At 50.1% G+C, this 17,135-nt stretch overlaps 9 protein-coding genes across 9 annotated transcripts; 4 read left to right on the top strand and 5 right to left on the bottom strand.

The window, feature by feature from the left end:
• Nucleotides 1-19: 19 nt before the first annotated feature.
• HPODL_04409 (tRNA threonylcarbamoyladenosine biosynthesis protein KAE1) lies at nt 20-1,096 on the bottom strand (the record flags this gene model as incomplete). Its single annotated transcript, XM_014079207.1, has 1 exon — nt 20-1,096. One exon carries the CDS (start codon nt 1,094-1,096, stop codon nt 20-22), a length of 1,077 nt encoding a protein of 358 aa, XP_013934682.1.
• A 102-nt stretch (nt 1,097-1,198) lies between these two features.
• Nucleotides 1,199-2,922, bottom strand: HPODL_04408 (putative urea transporter; the record flags this gene model as incomplete). The annotated part of the gene is made up of 2 exons (XM_014079206.1): nt 1,199-2,592; nt 2,811-2,922. The coding sequence occupies 2 exons, from the start codon at nt 2,920-2,922 to the stop codon at nt 1,199-1,201; spliced, it is 1,506 nt and encodes a 501-aa protein (XP_013934681.1).
• A 195-nt stretch (nt 2,923-3,117) lies between these two features.
• HPODL_04407 (Condensin complex subunit 3) lies at nt 3,118-6,432 on the bottom strand (the record flags this gene model as incomplete). The annotated part of the gene is made up of 1 exon (XM_014079205.1): nt 3,118-6,432. The coding sequence occupies one exon, from the start codon at nt 6,430-6,432 to the stop codon at nt 3,118-3,120; it is 3,315 nt and encodes a 1,104-aa protein (XP_013934680.1).
• A 125-nt stretch (nt 6,433-6,557) lies between these two features.
• On the top strand, nt 6,558-10,169 carry HPODL_04406 (Protein involved in pre-mRNA splicing; the record flags this gene model as incomplete). Its single annotated transcript, XM_014079204.1, has 1 exon — nt 6,558-10,169. The coding sequence occupies one exon, from the start codon at nt 6,558-6,560 to the stop codon at nt 10,167-10,169; it is 3,612 nt and encodes a 1,203-aa protein (XP_013934679.1).
• Nucleotides 10,170-10,246: 77 nt separating this feature from the next.
• HPODL_04405 (ADP-ribosylation factor (ARF) GTPase activating protein (GAP) effector) lies at nt 10,247-11,041 on the top strand (the record flags this gene model as incomplete). Its single annotated transcript, XM_014079203.1, has 1 exon — nt 10,247-11,041. The coding sequence occupies one exon, from the start codon at nt 10,247-10,249 to the stop codon at nt 11,039-11,041; it is 795 nt and encodes a 264-aa protein (XP_013934678.1).
• A 26-nt stretch (nt 11,042-11,067) lies between these two features.
• On the bottom strand, nt 11,068-13,098 carry HPODL_04404 (Transketolase; the record flags this gene model as incomplete). Its single annotated transcript, XM_014079202.1, has 1 exon — nt 11,068-13,098. The coding sequence occupies one exon, from the start codon at nt 13,096-13,098 to the stop codon at nt 11,068-11,070; it is 2,031 nt and encodes a 676-aa protein (XP_013934677.1).
• A 656-nt stretch (nt 13,099-13,754) lies between these two features.
• Nucleotides 13,755-15,197, top strand: HPODL_04403 (DNA-binding protein creA; the record flags this gene model as incomplete). The annotated part of the gene is made up of 1 exon (XM_014079201.1): nt 13,755-15,197. One exon carries the CDS (start codon nt 13,755-13,757, stop codon nt 15,195-15,197), a length of 1,443 nt encoding a protein of 480 aa, XP_013934676.1.
• Nucleotides 15,198-15,218: 21 nt separating this feature from the next.
• HPODL_04402 (ribokinase) lies at nt 15,219-16,139 on the bottom strand (the record flags this gene model as incomplete). The annotated part of the gene is made up of 1 exon (XM_014079200.1): nt 15,219-16,139. The coding sequence occupies one exon, from the start codon at nt 16,137-16,139 to the stop codon at nt 15,219-15,221; it is 921 nt and encodes a 306-aa protein (XP_013934675.1).
• A 279-nt stretch (nt 16,140-16,418) lies between these two features.
• On the top strand, nt 16,419-17,054 carry HPODL_04401 (uncharacterized protein; the record flags this gene model as incomplete). The annotated part of the gene is made up of 1 exon (XM_014079199.1): nt 16,419-17,054. One exon carries the CDS (start codon nt 16,419-16,421, stop codon nt 17,052-17,054), a length of 636 nt encoding a protein of 211 aa, XP_013934674.1.
• Nucleotides 17,055-17,135: the final 81 nt, after the last annotated feature.

Below are 17,135 nucleotides of genomic sequence, written 5' to 3'. Positions count from 1 at the left end.
ATCGTGCTTTAAATATTATTTAATCTTCTCGCCAGCTCACGAAAACCTCGTCCGTTCTAAACCTCTGTGTGCAAACGCTCTGCTCCAGTGTAGTTCTTGTGCCTGTTCTGTAAGCAAGAAGCCCGGCGTGGGCAATCATGATCCCGTTGTCAATGCAGAAGCGTTCATCTGTAGCATATATGCTACCGTTTCTATCCTTGGCCATTAGACCCATCATCTCCTGCAACCTCTCGTTGCACCCAACTCCACCAACTATCAGCACCTCGCGCGAACCAACATGGGCCATGGCTCTCTCTGTGATCTCTACCAGCATCGCAAAAATGCATTCCTGAAGCGAAAAACACAGATCTTCAACCGTCACTTTGCTGCCGTCGGCACGAATCAGTTGTTTATTCTTCTTTCCTTGAAAAAGATCGTGCGCGAGACTATCAACGTACTCCAAGATCCCACTCATGCTGAGATCCATGCCTTTCACGGTGTATGGGAGCTCGACCAGATGACGGCCTTTTTTCGCCAGCTGCTCAATGTTGTATCCAGGAGACGGGGCATTTGGGATTCGCAGCGTTCTTGCAAACCGATCCAAACAGTTTCCAACAGCAATGTCCAGCGTTTCTCCAAAGATCCTGTACCGTTGCCGAGAATAAGCAATAACTTGAGTATTTCCCCCACTCACATACAGCACAACTGGATTCGTAGCTCCAGTAATTTCTCTGCCCATCTCTATGTGTCCAATACAATGATTCACTCCCACAAGAGGCAAGTCCCACATCTGAGCAATCGTTCTCGCAGCTATCACAACGCTCTGTAAAGGAGCACCCATTCCTGGCCCCTGCGTGAAACAAATACAGTCCAGCTGATCAGGACGTATATTTGCCTCCTTCAACGCCTGCTTGATTAGTCTGACCACCCAATTTCGATGGTGTCGAGCAGTGTCTCTAGGAAGAAAGCCTTCTCCCGGAGGCGTCACATAAGTATCTCGCACATTAGAAAGCACATTGGCCTGATTATAAGCGGCGATTTTCTCAAGAGGGTGTTCAATCACGCCGACGCCCAATTTGTTGGCCGAGCCCTCCAGGCCTAGAGAATAGTAAGGCATATATCAATTTAAATTTTATTTTTCTTGAAATAATAAATTTTGTGTCTATTTCACAACAAATTATATGTCGTATAATATTAATACTAGAACGTGATTGTTCTTTTACACAAGGCCGACGGCTAAAGCCTTGAGCTTGCTTTTTTTGAGACTTTCGTCGTCTTCCAACAGCTCTTGCTGGACCTCTACTTCTGGCAAACGGTCGATACCTGTGATTTTGTCCTTAATTTTCAAGACGGATATCCGAATGGCAGCACAAGCAAATCCAATAAGACAGCCACCAATAGGAGCAATCACAAAAGCACCGAAAGCACCCCAATCTTTGTCAGAGTAGATACCGTTCCAAATTAAAAGCAGACGTGCACCTTCTTTGGCGTTGCCGTAGTAGATTGTACCATAGATGAAAACTGCAACCAAAGCTCCTAGACCACCAACCATCACATCGAGCCCGCGCAAAAAGTCAAACCTCTTGGAAAGACCGAGGAAGATGATTGGGATCACCGACGCAGAAACTAGATCGGCAATCAGATAGATCTGAAGAACATTTGCAGCAGCTTTCACTGCCACCACAATCGAAGGCACCATGACGAGAATGACGATGAATCTCACCCACATGATATTGACTTTGTTTCTGAAAAAATCATTTGAAATCGAGGAAGTGGTGGCACTCTGCAAAGAGTCGAATGTCGCAGTGGAAATGCCAATCGAGAAAATAAGAATTACACCAATGACCCAGTTGTCCATCTTGGAGACAAGGATGAAGAAAGCGTTGCTTCCATTCTCATCGTACACTTTCATGTCTCCAGTCCACACAGCGAGGATGCCTGGAAGACCAACAAGCGTACAAACAATACCCGCAACAACTGCGGCAATGGAAGCACCGATGTACAGATCCTTATCTGTCTTGGCTGCGAAAGTTCTAAGCCAGAATCCAGAGAGGAAACAGTCATTGGTGATGATGGCAACTGGAAGAATATACAGAAGCATCCATCCCAGCTTGTTTGCATGCAATAGTTGGTCTTCTGTAGCATGCTTGAGGTCCATGTCGATGTGGATACTGGTGGCATAGCCGACAACACCAATGACCAACAAAACCAGGACAAAAGCGGCCTGGAAGGCATCCGTGATAAAAGACACATGGAAACCTCCCAAGAAGGTGTATATCGTAGTGACCACACACTCAACCACCATGGCCGGTGTGGCATCAAGACCAGTTAATGCCTCGATGGCGTACTCGATAGCTGTCAGTTCAGACAACATGAAAAGAAACATGGTGAAAATGGTGAATGCCGACAGATACAGAGCAGTCACTGGTCCAAACCTTTGGAATACCCATTCGGTAAGCACGAACCCTTCAGGACACCGTCTTCTGATCATAGGACCGAACAGAGAAAACAAGAAAATAGGAATGGCTCCAGAAATGGTGTACACCAAGAGACCGTGAATACCGGCAATGTTGGCAATCTGAGTATAGGTGGTCAAGATTCCACATCCCATCGCTAAAAAAGTTAGTACTAGGAACAATTGTTCGCTCCTATTTAACAAATTCCATCAATATCAAATAATCCTCACGCAAGTATTAACTTGTTCGAGTTTGACGGTATGTTCTCAGCCTGGTATTACACAAGCACCCGTATATCAATATTGTGGAATAGAATAGTTTGAAGATGTGATATTTTGATTGGAAATGTTAAACTTTAGCTGCTAGTATACTAACCGCTTGCAATGAAGTTCAACGCCAACGGAAGACCCGTCCTTGTACCATTAGAGGACAAGAATGTCTTTTTGTCATTATGGTAAAGTGCAATCGCAACTCCAGTCACTAACATAAACCCGTAGGTTAAATAAGTGATGGCATTCGCTGCTTGAAAAGAGAGCATGATTTTTATTGGGGTAAGAAAATATGTCGTGTTCGGTTATTTATATTAAATCCTGTTTAATTAATTGCATTATTTTTTTTTTGCCGCATCAACGCACTCCGAGACAATCGGGATCGAAAAATTTTGCGTGGTGCTGCAATTTACTCAATCATCATCCGAAACGAGAACAATTGCCGACGTATCCCCCACTTCATCCTCGTTTTCTTCTTTTAGTGGGAATGTAGCTGCTGGCTTTTCATCTTCTGAATCCGAGAACGAGTGGCTTCTTTTCTTTTTCTTCGATTGTTTTTTCCTGCTCGATTCCCCCTTGACCTTCTTGCCTATCAGTCCTCCATCCTCACTCTTCACACGCTTCTTGTGCTCAGGTTTTTTGATTTTCGAGTCGCTAGCTATCTTTTTAGGCTCTGTCTCCTCATCTGGAAGGGATGCAGCCTTAAATTTTTTGGTTTTCTTGGCTGAATTTCTCGATCTGGGTTTCTTCGAAGATTTCTTCTCTGCTCCTTTCTGCGTTTCAAGAGATGCAGATACTTGGTGCGGTTCAGGGTGCTCCTGGTCAGAAGCGGAATTTGTGACCGGTTCAAAAGCCGGCTCATCAGATAGCTCTTTCTCAGAAACAGCTGGTAATTCAAAAGCAGGCTCCTCAAGTTCTTCTTCCTCTTTGTCCTTTACCTCATTTTTCTCTCCCTGCTCCCCCTTTAGCTCATCGTGCTTCTCAGTTTGTCCACCGGCTTTTTCCAGACATTCAAGTACATATTCCTTAAACCTGCTGTATGCATTCCTGGAAGGCTGGTCCTTCAAAGGCTTTTCCAACACGCCTTCCAATTGCTCCATTGAAGTGTATAGTTGTTCCAGCTTCGCGACATCGCATTGTTCCGTAAATGTGAGCCGCGGAAGCGAGGTCATTATAGCCTTGAAAAACGGCTTGGTAACCCCAGAGTATTCTAATTTTTCCAGCAAAGACAAGAGTTGAAGCCCAACCTCGACCTGGACCGAGCTACTGGCTGCTTCACCTGGAGCTTTGTTAACAACTCGATAAGGATCAGTCCAGTACATCAGTTGCTGAACAATGGATTGCGGTGTTATCGAGGAAGCACCATCGGCTTCTGTCATCTCGTCCCACCCACTGAATAGTCTGAATAACGTGTCGCAAGTGACGCGAGCAATTCTCTCCTGATGCGATTCATGAGAGAAAGCATAGACAGGTATACAGAACGAAAAACACTGTTTCAGCTGCTCATTGTCGTTGATTGCAGGGTTGAAATAGGAAAGCAGTGTGGTTTCGAACAATTCATCATCAGTGATAACTCCGCACAAAAACAGCTTGTACAGGGCCTCCCCTGAAGTGGCCTGCGCCTCTTTGTGGTTGGTGTCTCTCAGCGTACGGTAGAAGAGCCGCGCTATAGCAATGGCATCCACCCTGTTAGCAGTTTCCACCTCCAGTACAGATATTCCATGAACCGCGAGCAAGTCCGAAATAACCTTGATACCGGTGACAACAAGCGACTCCTCATTGCTTTTTGTGACAAAAATGGCGCAAATGAAAATGCTGTCAGCAGCCAATTCTTTGTCAAGAATGCAGCAGAGGCCTAAACAAATTAGACCCAGTTTTCTGATTTCGGTTTCAGATCGACGAATAGAAGGCCGAATCAAACTATCGAGAATGGACATTAAGGTGATGTTATCCTTCAAAGGCTTGTTCACAAGCTCAAGCATACGGCGAGCAATGGAGAGACATTCAATCAAGTTTTCGGGACTCAACTCTGCGACCTGTTTCAATTCTTGTTGCATCGATCTATTGGCGCTCGCAATCGATGATCTGGACAGATCTCTTGCGGAATGGAAACTATTCTCATCATCGTCATCGTCTTCGTCGTCGTTAGCATCAAGATCGTCCTCCACTCGGGAGCTTTCTCCCGCGATGCCTTCCTCTAGCGTGTTCTGTTTTTCGTAAGCCGAGTCTTTAAGGTCATTAATAATTTCCACAATCATTTGTGTGAAATCGCGCTCGCTGATGGACAGTTTATGTATACAAAGCATCAGGACCTCAATCAAGTTGTCTGACAAATGATCACTCGTGAGCACGGCTCTTAGGGTGTTCAGCATTCTGCTTCGTCCGAACTCATCACTATAGTCATATTCGGAAGCCACAATTAGCAATTGTCGCAGGACGAAGTCCAGCTCGTCGAGCTCTGTCATGTCAACTGAGCTCTCTGCCTCTAGTAATGGCTTTTGTTGACTTAAAACAATCAGGATTTCTTTTCGCTTTGCAAAATAGCCATTCAATATATCGGCGAACTGAGCAGCTTCCGGAAAGTATTTTTCAATCTGCGTGATCTTGTTCGTATCATTGCAATGCTGATAATAAACCCTTAGCAAGAGAGAAGTTTCTGGTGTCAATGTGCGCATAATTTGCTCGTCAAAGGTTATCTTGGCCACAATATCCTGCCGATTATCAAGGAAAACACGGACAGCGGTTTCCGCGATATCACTTTTGGTAACCTTTAGACGTTCTAGCAGCTCCATCACGTCGTTGTTTAAAGTTTGCATCCAATTTTCAGTGAGCCACTTGATTGCAGCCTTCTTGACGGACTCTTCTCGATCTTTGAGACCCCACTTGAGCAACTGCTCCCGAGCCTTGTAGTCTATGCGTCTGAAATCTTTGAAGTCAGGCAGCACTTTAGAGTACAGCAACCTTCTGTTGACTGAGTTTGTGTCCCTTGCCCTCTCGAATATGTACGGCTCAGTATGTTTGGTTTTTTCGATTTGGCGCAAACATGCTCGCCTCACTTCTGGATTTGTGTCATTTTGCATCACATAACGGATTTTCATTGCTGCGTTGCTCAGCTCCTGGCTTCCATCTGGCTCCTGGAAGCTTGCCAGAGTTGTTATGGCCTTGATTCGGATGTGTGGTTCCTTGTCATATATCCTGGCAAGCAGCCCCTCGCTCAGGGCTTCGTACAAATCAGTGTCAATCGAGGTCATATTGTTCATCAAATGTGAGAGGATATGACAGGCTCTGTACCGAACATTCTTATTATTAGCTTCCAGGCCATTTAACAAGTGACGAGCAAGTCTGTCTATGAACTTGTTGTACATTCTCTCGTCCTGCTTGTCCACGTTGGCATTGTCGTCCTCTGATTCAGGGTTGATCGAGCTCACAAATGACGAGATGAATTTGACTATACGGTCACCAACCGGCTCATTACGTTTTATCGGAAGAACTTTGTTAACCAGCTTGCAAAATAGCTCATTAAATTGCGGCTGCAGCTTCTGTTCACGACATTTCAGCTGGAGGGCTTTGAGAATAGCGATCTGCTTCCCATGAGAGGACACGGACAGCTGGGACTCCTGGAAGCATTTGCGGATAGCAAGCTCAATTTGCTCTGGCTCAGAGATCTCGTGTACTGATTTCAAATATGATCGAGCCCCTGGGGTGGTACTTTTAGCGACGTCCGTCATGATCTGGAGATGATCTTTTGTTTCGGTTTGTTTACAAAATCAAGAAAATATTATAGACGGGGCGCGTCGTTATCGTCGCGTCGATAAAAAAAATATTCAAATAAATCATATATTCCTGCTTGAACATGTCTCTCAATCCAGACTTGTTCCTGTACAACCTGACTATTCGGCCCTCAGTCACGGCTGTTAAGTGCTGCATAGGCAATTTTACCGGCAATAGAAGACAACAGGAGGTTGTGAGGGCTACGGCCACGACTCTTGAGCTGTGGAAATTGAATAGAAATAATGGTGACTTCTACAAAGTGGTGGCACAGAACACTTTCAGTCATATTAGATCGATAGAGGCTCTGAAGAGCAGTGGGTCAGATAAAGATTTGCTGATTATCACCTCGGACAGCGGAAATTTGACTGTATTAGAGATGAATAATGAGAAAGGACGATTCGAAAGCGTATCTAACGAACCGTATTTCAAGACGGGTTTGCGAAGAATTTCTCCTGGAGAGTACATTGCTGTGGATGGACGCAGCAGAGCTGCCATGATTAGCGCCATCGAGAAAAACAAGTTTGTCTACAAGTTCACTTCAGATCACAGAAGTAGACTCCAAGTTTCGTCTCCATTGGAAGCGAATAAGTCCAAGGTCTTAACATTTGGCGTCTGTGGAATGGATGTTGGGTTTGAGAATCCGCAATTTGCTGCCTTGGAGTGCGATTACTCGGATTTCGAGGAAAAACTCGATAAAAAGATGCACAAGACCTTATGCTACTATGAGCTCGACATTGGGCTCAACCACGTGGTGAAAAAGTATAGTGAGGAGGCCAGTTTTTCCTCAAACTTTCTGCTTCCTCTTCCTGGAGGCACCCAGGGTCCTTCAGGGGTGCTGCTATGCTCGGAGGGAATAATCCAATATAAATGTCTGTCCAAAATGACGCACACAATTCCTATTCCAAGACGATCCGGGGACAAGACACGTTCGCGAATTGTCTGTGGAGTTGTGCACACGCTGAAAAACAGCTTTTTTGCACTCTTACAGAGCGAGCTTGGTGACCTGTTCAAAATTACTCTTGACTACGTTGTCCAGGACAGTGACGAGTCTCGAGGGGAGGCCGGAATGGTGAACTCGATGGAAATACAGTATTTTGATACTATGCCTGTGTGCACGTCGCTGTTGATTTTTAGAGCCGGATTCCTTTACGCTAATTGCGAATCTGGCGACCAATATCTCTATCAGTTCGACAAGCTGGGAGACGAAAACCAGAGAAAATTCAGCTCTCAAGATTATCCGGATGAAGTTGCTGTTTTAAGCGACGAGACAACTCTGTTTGAACCACGGCCGCTCGAAAATTTGAATCTTGTGAATATAGTGGAGAACATCAACCCGCTGATCGACGCAAAATTATACAATTCCAATGAGACCACCAGTTTGCCTGTGATATACTCTCTTTGCGGCACGGGGCCCCGCTCGGCACTCAAGGTGCTGAACCACGAGCTGCCATTTAGCGAGGTTGTCACCCAAGAGCTGCCGTCGGTGGTGCAAAAGGTGTTTGTTTCGAAGCTCAACAGAGACGACGAGTACGACAAGTACATCGTTCTCTCATTCGTGGACGGGACTTTGGTTTTGCGTATTGGCGAGGATGTTGAGGAAGTGGAAAATAGTGGCCTGGTGCTCGATACAAACACGCTGGGCGTTTTTCAGGTTGGTAGTACTGCGCTTGTCCAGGTGCATCCAAACGGCGTGAGACAGGTGTTCTACGTCGACGAAACGCCCCAGAAAACCATCGACTGGGCCCCACCTGCTGGAATCCGCGTTCTGCACTGCTCTGCAACCAATTCACAGCTTGCTATCGCATTATCAAACCGCGAGATCGTGTACTTCGAGCTAGATGATTTGGACAAATTAATAGAGTACAACGAGCACAAAGAGCTCGCTGCCCAAATCACAGCGCTCACCTTGGGAGAGGTGCAAGCGGGTACTGCCAGGTTTCCGTATTTGCTGGTTGCATGTCAGGATAAAACGCTGACGGTTTTTTCTACGGACCCGGAGTCCACTCTCGAGATTGTCGGCGAGGAGATTTTGAGCTCGGCAGCTTCTTCTCTAATGGCATTCTATATGAAAGACACGGCCATTGTGCTCAACAAAGACGCTGGAGAAGACGACGAAGACGAGCCCGAGCTGGCTACCTCGCTTCTGTACGTCCACATCGGCATGGAGAGCGGTGTGTATGCGCGGTTGCAGATGGACCCGCAAACGGGCGAGCTGTCGAATCCGCGAAACAAATATACGGGTCCACGCCCTGTGCAGCTGTCCAAGATCGAGGCCGTGGGCCAGAATGCAGTCTGCATTTTCTCAGCCCGTACTTATTTGGGGTATACTCGTCCTTCTGAATTCAAAATCACACCGTTGACGAAACCGGTGTTTCAGCACGCATGCTCATTCAGAAGCGAAGACATTCCAGAGAACGGAGTGCTGGCTGTCTATGGCAACAGTTTGACGATTATGACCATCGACCAGTTGGAGAACGACACCATTATCGAGAGCATTGCGCTCAGAAACACTCCTAAATACATGTGCGACTGCACCGACAAAAACGGCATGATGTATGTTCTGGAGGGCGACATTGACACCAAGCGCGACATCGAAGAGGAGCGCATCGAGGAGTATCAGCAATTCGGCTATCCAAGAGCGCCCGGTGCGTGGGCCAGCTGTATTCAGACGGTCGTGGTGGCAGACAAATCAGTGGTGCAGACGATCGATCTGGGAGACGAAACTGCGTTCAGGGCGTGCTGGGTGAACTTTGAGAGCCGCCCGGGGGAGCCGTTTTTGGCCGTTTCTTCAGCCAAGAACCAGCAACTCAGCCCGCCTCGCAATGACGGAGCGTACATCCATCTTTATCGCATCTCCTCGAATGGCACTCTGGAGCTTTTCCAAACGACAAAAACAGAACATCTCTCGCTGGCTCTTACAGCCTTCCAGGGAAAGTTGCTGGTCGGGGCCAAGAACGAGCTCATCTTGTACGACATCGGCCAGAAACAGCTGGTGAAACGGTCCAGCACCAGACTCGAGTGTTATGAGATTGTCGACCTCAAAACGCAAGGATTCCGGGTCATCGTTAGCGACGTGCGCGATAGTGTTCGATACACAGTCTACAAGCCCTTGGAAAACTCGTTTGTCGACTTCATCGATGACACCATGCAGCGGCACGTGACCCGCACCTTGCTACTCGACTACGACACAGTCGTGGTTGGCGACAAGTTCGGCAACATTTCGGTTCTGCGGTGTCCCGAGCAGATTTCGGAGATGAGCGACGAGGACAACCACGGATTTTTGGTGAAGATGCGCAGGACAAAGCTGGACAATCCTGTGAACTACTACGTTGGAGACATGCCGACGTTTTTCCAGAAAGGCTCGCTCACCATTGGAGGCGCTGAGTCGATCATTTACGGCTGTCTACAAGGACAGATGGGGTGTCTGTATCCGATGAAGAGCTTGTCCGAAATCAACTTCTTCAAAGAGTTGCAGAGGCTGATCATACACGAGTTTACGTCTTTGACAGATCGCGAGTATCTGAAATTTAAAGGCTACTACAACCCGCCGAAAAACAGCATTGACGGAGACCTGATCGAGGAGTACTATCGTCTCGGCCCCGAGAAACGGATCCGCATAGCAACCAAGATGGATAGGTTGCCGCGGGACATCGATCGCCGCATAAGCGACATGCGATCGCGGATCGTGTACTAGACGATGGCGGTGTGAGGTGTTGTTATGTATAGTATGAAAAATACCGATAACGAAGAAAAAAACTTGTACACAGCTATATGTCCGCACAGAGAAAACATAACGAGAGAAACCAGCAAATTCTCAAGACTTTGCTGAGAGAACCTGCGAACAAAAACTGTGCCGACTGCAAGATCTCCAAGAACCCGCGCTGGGCGTCGTGGAATTTGGGCATTTTTGTTTGTATTAGGTGTTCAGGCATACACAGAAGCATGGGGACGCACATCTCGCGGGTGAAATCCGTTGATTTAGACTCGTGGACCGACGAGCAGGTCAAGAGCATGGTAATGTGGGGGAACGAGCGGGCCAATTTGTTTTGGGAGGACAAGCTGCCAGACAATTACGTGCCTGACGAGAGCAAGATTGAGAATTTTATTCGCACCAAGTACGAGATGAAGAAATGGAAGAGCGACAAAGAACCAGGCGCTCTGGCTGCTGCCAAAAAAACGACGGAGCAGCGCGAGTCTCCAGCACAGCTTTTACAACAGACCGAGTCCACTCCTTCTTTGCTGGACGGTCTTAGCACGCCTGTCAGCACTTCCACAGCCAAGCCGACTCCAGCTTCGACCGCAACAGCACCGCAAGACTTATTTTCGTCCGACCTGTTTGGGTCGGCGCCTTCGCGGCCTCCACAGCCGCAAACGGCCCAGAACAACAGACCGGATCTCAAGAAATCGATTTTAAGTCTCTACTCGAAACCGTCGCCGCAAAGCCAGTCGCAGACCCAACAGCCGTTTCACTCGCAGCCTTTCACGCAGCCGGTGCAGCCGGTGCAGTCGGTGCAGCCTCAGTTCAACTACACGTCCGAAGACCCATTTAAAAATGTCTGGAGTTGATTATCCCTCATCTGTAGAGAATATATTTAGAAAGGAGTGTGCAATGGAGAAATCAGGTTCTTACCCTTGAAGAATTCGTAGGTCTGCTCACCTCTCTTGGCAACACCCTCTGGGGTGAAGTCGAAGAACTTGTACACGTCGGCAGTCTTGCCGGAGGCACCAAATCTGTTGAGGCCGAATTGGGCGTGGGCGTACTTGGCCCATCCAGAGGTGGCCATCACCTCGACAGACAAGATTGGAACACCGTCTGGCAACACAGACAGCTTGTAGTCGGCTGGCTGCTGGTCGAAAGTGAAGAAGTCTGGGATGGAAACAACAGCAGTTGGGATACCCTTCTCAGTAAGCAGCTTGGCAGCATCGATGGACAGAGAAACCTCGGAACCGGTAGCAACCAAAATCAGCTTGGCGTTGTCAACCTCGTGAACAGTGTAACCACCCTTCAAGGCCTTCTCAATAGAAGAGCCAGGCAGTTGAGGCAAGTTTTGTCTAGAAAGAGCCAGCACAGATGGAGTCTTGGTGCTCGAGATGGCCTTGATGTAAGCAGCAGAGGTCTCGTTACCGTCAGCTGGTCTCCAGACCATCAGGTTTGGAATGGCTCTGAAGTGAGCAAGGGTCTCAATAGGCTGGTGGGTTGGTCCGTCCTCACCAAGACCAATAGAGTCGTGGGTGGCAACCCAGATGACTGGGTGGTGCGAGAGAGCAGACAATCTCAGGGCACCAGAGGCGTACGACACAAAGTTGAGGAAAGTAGCACCGAAAGACTTGTAGTTGGCACCGTAAGCAGAAATACCGTTGATGATGGCGCCCATACCGTGTTCTCTCACACCGAATCTGAGGTACTTACCGGAGTAGTCACCCAGACCAGTGGACTCAGGTTGGAAGTCAATGGCACCAGACCATCTGGTCAAGTTGGATGGGGTCAAATCGGCAGAACCACCAACCAATTCTGGAAGAACAGCTTGCAACTTACCCAAGCAAACCTCAGAAAGCTTTCTGGAAGCAACAGCAGCGTCGCCTGGCTGGTAAGTTGGGAGGACGTTTTGCCAGCCTTCTGGAAGCTCGCCCCTGAGTCTTCTGGCAAGCTCTGCACCCTCCTTAGGGAACTCCTTCTGGTAGGCCTCAAAGAGCTTGTTCCACTCGGCCTCGGCAGCAGCACCGGCCTCAGAAATCTTGTGGTAGTAGTCGTAAACCTCTTGTGGAACAACAAATGACTTTTCTGGGTCGAAGCCCCATTTCTCCTTCAATTGAATAATGTCGTCTTTCTTGAGAGGAGCACCGTGGACGGAGTGGGAGCCAGCGTTGAGCGAACCGTAACCAATCGTGGTTCTGATTCTGATACAAGAAGGCTTGTTGGTCTTCTTGGCCTTGGCAATGGCCTCGGAAATGGCGGCAACGTCGGTATCAGCGTCAGGGACCTCGAAGATGTCCCATCCGTACTTCTCGAGTCTTCCGCAAACGTCCTCGGTGAAAGCAACCTCAGTGCTTCCGTCGATGGAGATCTTGTTGTCATCGTAGAAAGCGATCAGGTTGCCCAATTGCAGGTGGCCGGCGAGAGACATGGCCTCGGAGGCAACACCCTCCATCATACATCCGTCACCAAAGAAACAGTAGGTGTAGTTGTCGGAGAGAGTGTAGCCTGGCTTGTTGTAGGTGGCAGCAAAGTTAGCCTGAGCGATGGCCAAACCAACAGCATTGGAGATACCCTGACCAAGCGGACCGGTTGTGACCTCGACACCTGGAATGCCCACTTCAGGGTGGCCCGGAGTCTTAGAGTTGATCTGTCTGAACGACTTGAGGTCGTCCATGGTGAGGTCATAGCCGAACAGGTGCAGCAATGTGTACAAGAGAGCACATGCGTGACCGTTCGAAAGGACAAATCTATCTCTGTTGATCCAGTGTGGGTTCTTTGGGTTGAATTTCATCTGAGTGTAGACGGCGTGGGCGGCTGGGGCCATTCCCATTGGGGCACCAGGGTGCCCGGAGTTGGCCTTGGCGACGATGTCGGCAGCCAGGACTCTGATTGTATTAATGGCTTTTGTTTGGATATCTTGGGACATTTTCGGAAAGAGAACAAAAGTATACGTTGCTACGAAAAAACTCCCACGGTGGTTTCTAAAATTTATACATGGGATGTTGGGGTGCGCAAAATCGGACTTTGCGCGGAGGCCCTGGCGCAGAGCATCCACACGTTTTTTGGCGAGGACGTATGTGGGGTGCACTGGGGACTCCGATTCGAAGTCCACGAAGCAGCCAATAGGCGGCCGTAGAGAAGAGTATATTTTGCTTTGGGCTGGATGATTTGTTACGGGGTGTAATGGGCCGGTGAGAATCTTGAAGAATGCGGACAACAGCTTTCCCAAGCCGGGTAACAGAAACTTTTTTTTTCCTTTGCCTTTCCTTTGCCCTTAAATTTCCGATTCTGCCTTAAGGGAAAAGAAAGGAAAAAAAAATAACGGAGGCTGGCTGGCCTAAAAATTTTCCGGTGTCTGGATGTGCCCCACAATTGGACGGATTAAACCGTTAGACTAAAGAGAAATGCGGGGACACAATGATTTGTAGCAAAACACTCCAGGCGGCACAGGCACGTAGCTACAGCGTAGACAGCCCCTCTTTGCCCGCCACCGCCGCGTAGTTTTAGCGCCATCCTTGACACCAGGCCGCTAGGCCGTTTCCCCATTACCCCATATTCCCTGGGTGAAAAAAATTTATCTACATGTCTTCCAAAATTCCTCCCGAGTCTCAAACTACTTTTAGAATGGCAACAAGCGTCAGTTCGGTGGCGACCCCCGACCGCGTGGGCGACGCCAAAATAAAAAGAGAGGCTTCTGCGGAGCCCCGTCCAGACACCGACAGGGCCAGTCCGAACGGCTCTGCCGTGACTCCGGCAACACAGAACCCCAGTGCCAACGCAAACCTCAAGAAGAAAGTTCCCCCCAGCGACCTGCCGCGACCGTACAAATGTCCGATGTGCGACAAGGCGTTCCACCGGCTCGAGCACCAGACCAGACACATCAGAACCCACACCGGCGAAAAGCCGCACCAGTGCAACTTCCCCGGCTGTTTCAAGAGGTTTTCGAGGTCCGACGAGCTCACAAGACACTCCAGAATACACACCAACCCCAACTCGCGCAGGAAAAACGCACATAACCCAGACTGGGAGCTCACCGACGCCATCAATCAGAGCTCGAGACCTGCATACATGAAAAAATCGAGTTCCACGTCGCGGATCCCGAAACAAGCCTTGGTGACCGAGTCGAAGCCGGCTGCGAAACAGAAAAAGGACGAGTCCGTGCTGGAGCAGCCCCTGCCGCAGAAACCGCAGCTGCAGACCGCCAAGTCGCTGCTTGACATCAACGTGCTGGCCACGGCCGCCTCGCAGGAGCTTCAGAACCTCCAGCAGCAGAAACAGCAGGCCCACCAGGCCCAACTGGCGGCTGCGGCGCTTGTATCGGGCCCATCAGAGCTCCAGTACGTCAAGTCGCTACCCTCGCTCAGCGAGTACTTCCAGAACAACCACCAGCAGCCGCAGCCACAGCCGCAGCAGCAGCAGCCGTCTGTGCCCAGCGGTGCGCACGCACGGCCGCCGCCGCTCAATTCGCTCTCGACGCTGCGCCTCACGCCGCTCAGAACACCGTCCACCGGCTCGCTGCCCCAGCTGCACTCCTCAGGCTCCGGCTCCGCCACAGTCTACAACAACTCCGCGTCGTCCAGCAACCTGTCCAGCCTGGCCCGCTCCTTCTCCAGCACAGACCTCTCGTCGGCCGATCACAGGCTCCCGCAGCCGCAGTTCAAGAAATCCAGGCCAAACTCCCCGGCCATTCCAACGTCGCCAACGGCCACCATGATCGCCAGCAAGGACTCCTCGGCAGCATTGCACTTGCTGGGCCTCAGCAGCATGCCGCAGGCGCCATCCTTGCACCAGCGCCAGGCGACGCCGGACGGCACGCCGCTCCAGACGCCGTCTGTGTCGCCCAAGCTGTATCCGTCCGCGTCGCTGAGCTCGATCCCGTCCGGAGTCAATCTCAACAGCCCGCTGCCCACGGTCTCGTCGCTGATGAGCAGCTCGCTCAACTCGAAGTCCACCGTCCAGCTGCCGTCGCTGCGGTCGCTCAAGCTGGACCTGCCCGAGGACATGCTCACCGAGGAGAAGTCTTAATATCCGTCTAATTAGTCGTATTCAGTTCCGTAATGCTATTCTAGAGTACTCCGGGATGCTCTCTGCGGCGCCTTTGCGCTGGATCACCACCGACGCGGCCGCCGTCGCAAACTCGACCGCCCGGGCCAGGTCTGCGCCAAAGTACAGCTGCGACACTACGGCTCCCAGAAACGTGTCGCCTGCGCCGGTTGTGTCTACCACGTTGCGAACCTTGACACCTGCCACGCTCTCGACGGTCTCACCACTCTGGAAAATGCACCCGCGGGCCCCCAGCGTGATGATTAGCGTCGGACGCGGCAGCAGTTGGTGCAGCGCAGCAAGCAGGTCTTTCTCGCCGCCAGAACGGCCCGTGATCTGCTCAGCCTCTCCCTCGTTCACCACCAAGTACGCAACCTTGTTGAGCAGCTCGGGGTCCAGCAAATCGTCCCGCACCGGCGACGGATTGTACACCACGGAAACGTCAGGCTTATTGGCGTGCAGCCACTCAATCACCTTGCGAACACCGGGAAACTCGTTCTGCAGCACAACAAAGTCACCTGGCTGCGAGTCCTTAAAATTCGCCGCCAGTTGCTCGTCGTTCGGCTTCAGTTCTCCGTTGGCCCCAGGAATAATGATAATTCTGTTCTCTCCAGACTCGGTCTCCACAATGATGGTTGCACTGCCCGAGCTGACGCCAGGCAGCACAGAAACCAGTCCAGTGTCCACCCTGGCCTCCTTCAAAGCGGCCACCATCTTTTTCCCGTGCTCGTCGTCGCCGACGTTGCCCCACATGCGAACATGGCCCTTGGTAACAGACAGTCTTGCGGTGGCAATCGCCTCGTTCAGTCCTTTCCCACCAAGATGTTCCTCGAGCTGCTCACCCTGCAGCGTCTCACCTGCGCGTGGACAGCGCCGGGAGAATGTCACGAGGTCGTAATTGAGAGATCCAATAACGGTAATCATAAGTATAAATTCAATATGCACAAATAAATAAAATATTCAATAATGCACAATTATATCGGCAGATTTACTGAATACCCTGATTACTATATTCACCAATTTGTTATGCGGCTGCCGTCTTGCACGAACTGATTGGAGCTAGAACCTCCCAGCGGTTCTAGAACGCAAAAACGTTCTCAGCCTGGACCAAGGACTGAATGTCAGGTCGATGTATCACATCTGTCTCAGACAATTGCCAGACACACCGGGGGTATATAAGAAAATGCGCACTATTTTTCCGCCATGGCCTTCGAGATAGCAGACTACAGTCTTGTCGCCGACGACGACATCACCACCATCACAACGACCGTCGTGGCTACGTACACGCTGTTCTCCAGCTCTATAGCTGGGATCGGCCTCCAGAAACAGACACAGGCAAAACGATCACAGATCTCGCTCACACTCGGGCTGGTGCTGCCCCTTGCTATCGTTGCAGCAGCCATCACCGGCCTCTACTTGTGGAATCTGCTCCGCAAGCGGAGAAAACAAAATACACAAATACACAGCTACACGGCTCCCATACTGGCTATTTCGCGGACATCGACGGTCAGCAGCACAGACTCGTCGATCTCGAAACTTTCAATGTACAGCTCAGAACATACCGTAGTGGACTCGCCCCAGGTGGTGCGGTTTGGCCCGCTAGAGACGCAATGGATCAGCACGCCGATTGCCGCGTTCAAGGGCATGGTGCGCAAGAGCACGTACGCGATCGTGGACAGGGCCGGGGCGGCGGCAGAATACTCTCCCGTGTTTTTGAAATCGTTCAATCTCAAGGCCAGAGACGCCGCGGCCACAGAGCCACAGACACCACCCGGCAGTGCGCCGTTGAAAAACACGCAGCTGCTGAAATTTGCGCGCCACCCAGCCGCACAAGGGTAGCAGCCATTTCGTCATGCTGGACAGCCAGCACACAGCATACTCTGTCTATACACTCGATACACAAGATACCCGGGAGGATTT

This window comes from Ogataea parapolymorpha, chromosome V, assembly GCF_000187245.1.
Source record: "Ogataea parapolymorpha DL-1 chromosome V, whole genome shotgun sequence".
Lineage (NCBI taxonomy): Eukaryota > Fungi > Ascomycota > Pichiomycetes > Pichiales > Pichiaceae > Ogataea > Ogataea parapolymorpha.
Note: the sequence above shows the minus strand (reverse complement) of the source record. Positions and strands in the feature narration are given on the sequence as shown.